The sequence below is a fragment of the Quercus robur genome, chromosome 10 (assembly GCF_932294415.1).
Source record: "Quercus robur chromosome 10, dhQueRobu3.1, whole genome shotgun sequence".
NCBI classification, from domain to species: Eukaryota; Viridiplantae; Streptophyta; class Magnoliopsida; order Fagales; family Fagaceae; genus Quercus; species Quercus robur.
Window position 1 is genome coordinate 19,935,612 of NC_065543.1, and position 6,387 is coordinate 19,941,998.

Here is a 6,387-nt window from a genome sequence, read left to right on the forward strand (position 1 = left end):
ATTTATTGTTTTGAGCTGTTTTGGGCTTAAGTCCATATACCTGTTGGGCTAGGAGTTCAAATCAGGTTCTTACAATTGGCACCGTTTGTGGGGAGGAATACTTGAGTGTTAGCGAGCTCAACATTCAACCATGGCAGGTTTAGATCTACAACAGCCAGAATCCATAGGATCCCAACGTCAAAATCCTTTTGTCAACCTCGAGTGGAGAAGGGATCGAGAGGGGAGTGTGCATAGTGCCCGGACCAGAAGAAGCCAGTCACAGGGAAAGGGTCATCTCTCTCAAGAAGAGAATACCAGAGCACTGCAACTGGAAGTCGACCAGCTGAAGAGAAAGTTGCGCCATGCACAGCGAAGGCAAGCCTCCTCTAGCCCGGACGCCTCCCCTGATAGTGAAGAGGATGGTAGCTACAGACAAAGGTCAAAGACCCCACCTAGCGAGTCTTTCTCTTATAAAGAGAAGCACCATCACAAACGTAGGCATAAGAGCCCCTTTCAAAAAGGTGTGGGAAACAACGCTATAGGCAAGATGTTGGATAAAATCTCCAGGTCGCCTTTCACACGAAGAATTGAGAGAGCAGAACTCCCCCGGCGGTTCACTCAACCCCCATTTAAGATGTATAATGGCAAAACAGACCTCGTAGAGCATGTAAGCCACTTCAATTAGAGGATGGCCGTCCATTCCAAAGATGAAGCCCTGATATGCAAGGTCTTCCCATCCAGCCTGGGACCTGTAGTAATGAGATGGTTTGACAGCTTGAAGGCCGATTCCATAAGCTCCTTTAAGGAGCTCACCCAGGCATTTGGTTCTCGCTTCATCACCTGCACCAAAGTCCCTCGACCCCTATCTTCCTTACTATCCTTGAGTATGAGAGAGGGAGAGACCCTGAAAACAAACTCGGACAGATATTAGGAGATGTACAATTAGATGGACGGTAACTTTGAAGACATCATCATCAATACCTTCAAGAGCGGCCTCCCAACTGAGCATGGCTTAAGGAAGTCCCTAACGGGAAAACCTGTCACCAATCTGCGCCAACTCATGGACCGTATTGACAAACATAAGAGGGTCGAGGAAGACCAGCAAATGAGTAAAGGAAAGGATAAGGCTATCCCTCAAGAGAGGAGGGATTTCAGTTCGGATCGATATAATAATAGCCAGCCACGAAGAGATTTTGCTGGTCAGTCAGGACCTACCAACACTCAGGCGGTCAATGCAGTGTTTCGAGAACCGGTGCACCAGGTTCTGGAGAAGGTTAAGAACGAACCGTTCTTCAAATGGTCAAACAAGATGGTTGGGAACCCCTTGAGACGAAACTAGAACCTTTATTGCCAGTACCATCAGGACCAAGGGCACACTACAGAGGATTGTAGGAATTTGTGGGACCATTTGGACTAGCTGGTCCGAGAAGGGAAGCTGAAACATCTGTTGCATCACTCCAATAGCTGAGGGGGCTAAACAAATTTAGAACTCAGGAGGGATGATTCTTCAAGACTGCCCTTGGGAATGATCAATGTCATCTTCGCTGCTCCCGGTAGGACTGGTTCTTGCCCCTCTGGAGTAATGTCTGTAGCTCGGCTTCCCGCCGAGAGCAATAATCCAAAGTCTAAAAGAGCTAGAGTGGAAATCCGACCAGTTTTGGGCTACTCAGACAAGGACAAGACTGGAATCATTCAACCCCACGATGATGCTATGGTGGTCACACTCAGGATAGAAGGATATGATGTAAAGAGAGTGTTAGTGGACCAGGGTAGCACTGTCGTGGTCATGTACCCCGACCTGTACAAGGGGCTGAGATTAAAACCTGAGGACACGACAACCTACAGTTCCCCTCTGATTAGTTTTGAGGGGAAGACTGTTATTCCAAAGGGTCAGATTAGACTACCCATACAAATTGGTTCGGAAGTGGTGGAGGTAAACTTCATCGCAGTGGATGCCTATTACCCCTACACGACTATTGTGGCCAGACCTTGGCTCCATGCTCTGGAAGCCATTTCATCCACCCTGCACCAGAAAGTAAATTACTCCTCGGGGGGCCGTGTTGAAGAAATTGTGGGAAATCAACCTGTGGCTCGGCAATGCCTTGTGGCCGCCATCTCATGCCAACACAAAACTAGCTCCTCAACAACTGCCTAGAGGGACTTATAGCAATTAAAAACTCTGGAGTCGCCATCCCATGAACTAGCCAAAGAGCCCAAATACGAGGATTTGGAAAAATTTGTCATAGGTGGTGATCCGGAGAAGTTCTTTCAGGTCGAGGCTCAACTACCCCCTCAAGAGAATGAGGAGCTGTTGGTATTCCTTAAAAGAAACATTGATGTGTTTGCATGGGACGCTTATGAAGCTCCGAGGGTGGACCCAGATTTTATTTGCCATCATTTGAACGCTTACCCATCCATCATTCCCAAGAAGCAACTGCCTCGGTGCCCATCCAAAGAACATGCAGATGTTATCAGGGAAGAGGTGATGAAGCTCAAAAAGGCAGGGGCTATCAAGGAGGTCTTTTACCCCGAATGGTTGGCCAATACCGTAGTGGTGAAAAAGAAGAGCGGGAAGTGGCGAGTATGTGTGGACTTCACAGATTTGAATAAGGCTTTCCCAAAAGATCCCTCCCTATGTCTCGAATAGATCAATTGGTAGATGGATTGGTAGGCCATCCTCGGATGAGTTTCTTAGACGCCTTTCAAGGGTATCATTAGATATCACTTGCCTTGGACGATCAAGAAAAGACAACATTTGTCACTCCCATTGGAAACTACCACTATAAGGTGATGCCATTTGGCTTAGAAAACGCAGGGTCAACCTATCAAAGGATGATGACAAGAATGTTTGAACTCCAGTTGGGCAAAAGTATTGAAGTTTACATAGACGACATGGTGGTGAAGAGTAAGGTGGTGTCCGAGCACGTTAAAGACCTCGGAAGCATCTTTGAAATCTTGAGGAAGTATAGGTTGTGCCTAAACGCTTCCAAGTGCTTGTTTGGTGTTGGATTGGGCAAGTTCCTGGGATACATGGTGACTTACAGGGGTATTGAGGTCAACCCTGATCAAATCAAAGCCATTAACAGTTTTCAACCACCCCGGAATCCCAAAAAGGTCTAGAAGCTTACCGGAATGGCTGCCGTCCTGAACCGGTTTATTTCTCGGTTAGCGGATAGGTGTAGACCTTTTTTCCTCTTGATGAAAAGGTGGAAAGGATTTGAATGGACCAAAGAGTGTGCGTTGGCTTTCCAACAACTTAAAGAATATCTATCGCTGCCACCTATCATGTCTAGTCCTGAGGTGGATGAGATCCTATTCGCATACATCGCCGTGGCCCCTCACGCTGTAAGTCTGGTATTGCTACGAGTTGACAATGGCATACAATGGCCAGTTTACTATGTAAGCAAATCACAACATGAGGCCGAGGTTCGGTATCTACCACTGGAAAAGGCCGTCTTGGCAGTGGTGCTTGGCACTCGAAAGCTTTCCCATTACTTCCAAGCACATACAGTTGTCGTCCTGACTCAGCTCCCACTTAAAGCTATACTTTGAAGTGTTGATTACACGGGGAGGATTGCTAAATGGGGCACGATCCTAGGGGCTTTCGATATCAAATACATGCCACGTACCTCTGTTAAGGGCCAGGTCCTCATAGAAGTGGTGGCCGAGTTCGCCGAACCCTCATTAGAAGAAGTAACAGAAGCACAGCACATGGATGAAAAATCGGTGGGCATGATCTTCTAGCAGGAACCCCTATCCTGGAAAGTGTACGTTGATGGCGCAGGGTGGGGATAGTATTAATATCCCCCGAGAAAATCACTATTGAGAAATCGCTAAGACTGGGTTTTTCGGCCATAAATAACGAGGCTGAATATGAGGCCCTACTAATGAGAATGACCATGGTTCAAAAAATGGGCTAGAAGGCGATAGAGATGTTCTTGAATTCAAGCTTTGTCATTGGCCAAGTAAAAGGAGAATTTGAGGTGAGGGACGAAAGAATGCAGAGGTACTTAAGTCAGGTGGGACACCTACGGTCAGGATTCGAATCTTTCAACTTGTTGCACGTCCCTAGAAATGGAAACACCCATGCTGACTCCCTGGCCACGCTTGCTACCTTCTCAGCACAAGGTCTTCCTCGGGTCAGCCTTGTGGAAGATTTGTACAAACCCGCAGGGGTGGAGAAAGAAATGTTCCATGTTCACCAAGTTAGGGTAGGGCCTAGCTGGATGGACCCTATAATATCATTATTGAAGGATGACATCTTGCCTGATGAAAGATCAGAAGCAGTGAAGGTGTGTAGGAAGGCTTCTCGATTTTGGTTGTTCGAGGACCAGAAGTTATATAAATGCTCATTTTTTAGGCCATACTTGCTGTGCATACACCCTGAGGCAATAGAACTCCTGCTGGAGTAGTTACATGAGGGGATCTCCTGGAGCCACATCGGAGGTAGATCTTTGGCACACAGGGCCATCACTCAAGGCTACTAGTGGCCAAAAATGCAAAAAGAAGCACAGGAATACGTAAGGAAATGCGATCAATGTCAAAGGTTCGCGCCAAACATGCATCAATCGGGAGGAGTCCATAATCCTCTGTGCAGCCCTTGGCCGTTCGTGCAATGGGGCTTAGACATTGTAGGCCCTTTCCCCAAAGCAGCAGGAAACAAGAGATACCTATTAGTAGGCACAAACTACTTCACCAAATGGGTAGAAGCCGAGCCCTTGGAAAACATCAGGGACGTGGACGCCAAGAAGTTTGTTTCAAAAAACATTGTCACTCGATTCGGAATCTCTCATACCATCATCTCGGACAACGGCCTTCAATTCGATAGCAAATCTTTTAGAAGATACTGCTGTGACTTGGGAATCAAAAATAGATACTCTACCCCAGCCTATCCCCAAGGGAATGGTCAAGCCGAGGCCGTTAACAAGGCCATAGTAAATGGACTCAAGAAGAGGTTGGACGATGCAAAGGGAAAATAGATGGTAGAACTGCCACATGTCCTCTGGACATACCAAACCGCGCCTCGTAGATCCACCAAGGAAACCCCCTTTTCAATGACATACGGCGCCGAGGCGGTTATTCCTCTGGAGAACGGCTTCCCTACACTAAGGAATAGCTCTTTTAATTTGGGCAATAATAGTGAATTATTAGAAAAGAGTTTAGACTTTATTGAAGAAAGAAGGGAGAACGCAATGCTTTAATTGGCATACTACCAACACAAGCTCAAGCAAGGTTATGACGCCAACGTGAAGCTAAGGCCATTAGCGCCGGATGACTTGGTATTGAGAAAGGTCCTAGGTACTGCAAAGAACCTAGCATGGGGAAACCTAGGGCCCAATTGGGAAGGACTGTGCCGCATCACCTTAGTGGCTGGTATATGAGCGTATTTTTTAGAAGACTTAGATGAGCATGTAATACCACACCCTTGGAATGTAAACAACCTAAAAAGGTACTATTATTAATGAAAGTTTTCTTTGCAAATACGTCCATTCATTGTATAAGTGTGTTGAAGTCCTCAGACTAGATGCTTTGGGGAAATTAATACATTATTACATTTTTCATAAGTGTTTAAACAGAACGCTATTGTATCAGGAGATGTGGTCAACTCGTATATGGCTGGTACACAATTAGATTGTCCCAATAATTACCAACGTATTGTTATCTGTTTTTAAGTATAAGGTAGCAATGACACAACGCTATTCATGATGGTGATAATCCTCAAAACATATGAAATAAAAGTGCAAGGGATTTCTGAGATAAAAATAAATAAATAAATAATAAATAAAGAGAAAGAAAGAAATTTATTTCTATTAAATAAGATGAGTACATTACATTCAGATAAAGTGTCACCACAAAATCCCTAAGTACTACAAAAAGTTCCTAAGTTCTAAGCCTTCGCCTCGGGAGCAGGAGGATCTTCTTGTTGGCCTGGCCGAGAGGAAGGAGCATCCTTGGCCTTATTACTAGCTTCGTTAATCTCGTCCTCAGCTTCTTTTGCCTTAGCTGCAGCATCCTTGCCCTTGGCGGCATCTTTGACTTTGGAGGGGAACCTTTTCTCCTTACCCTTGCCCTGATCTTTGGGCCCCTCGGCCCCTTATAATTGGTCACTAGCCAGGCTGGATCCCTGTGGAACCTCGGGAAGAAGGATTGTAGCTTGAGTAGTCAGAGGCTACTCCAAGGACTCAAGGGCAAGGGTAAAGGGAAGTGGAAGGCCGCTCGGGACCGCGCGGATATCAGTGTGGTAAAAGATCTTTCCCTACTGCCTCAACTCTGAGTCTGTAGGAACTCCTGCAATGTTAAGGGCTTCAGCCCATATGGCATCGCAGTAGTCCCTACATGCCTCAGCTAGCTCCTTAATCAGTCTGGCTTGTGTCTCCTCTACGCCAAGGGTATAGGCTGCTTGCTTCT

The 6,387-nt window shown here is 46.2% G+C and overlaps 1 protein-coding gene across 1 annotated transcript; it reads left to right on the top strand.

Annotated features, from left to right (window-relative positions):
* Window positions 1-1,504: 1,504 nt before the first annotated feature.
* On the top strand, window positions 1,505-2,134 carry LOC126703939 (uncharacterized). Its single transcript, XM_050402992.1, has one exon. The coding sequence runs from the start codon at window positions 1,505-1,507 to the stop codon at window positions 2,132-2,134; it is 630 nt and encodes a 209-aa protein (XP_050258949.1).
* The last annotated feature ends 4,253 nt before the right edge of the window (window positions 2,135-6,387 follow it).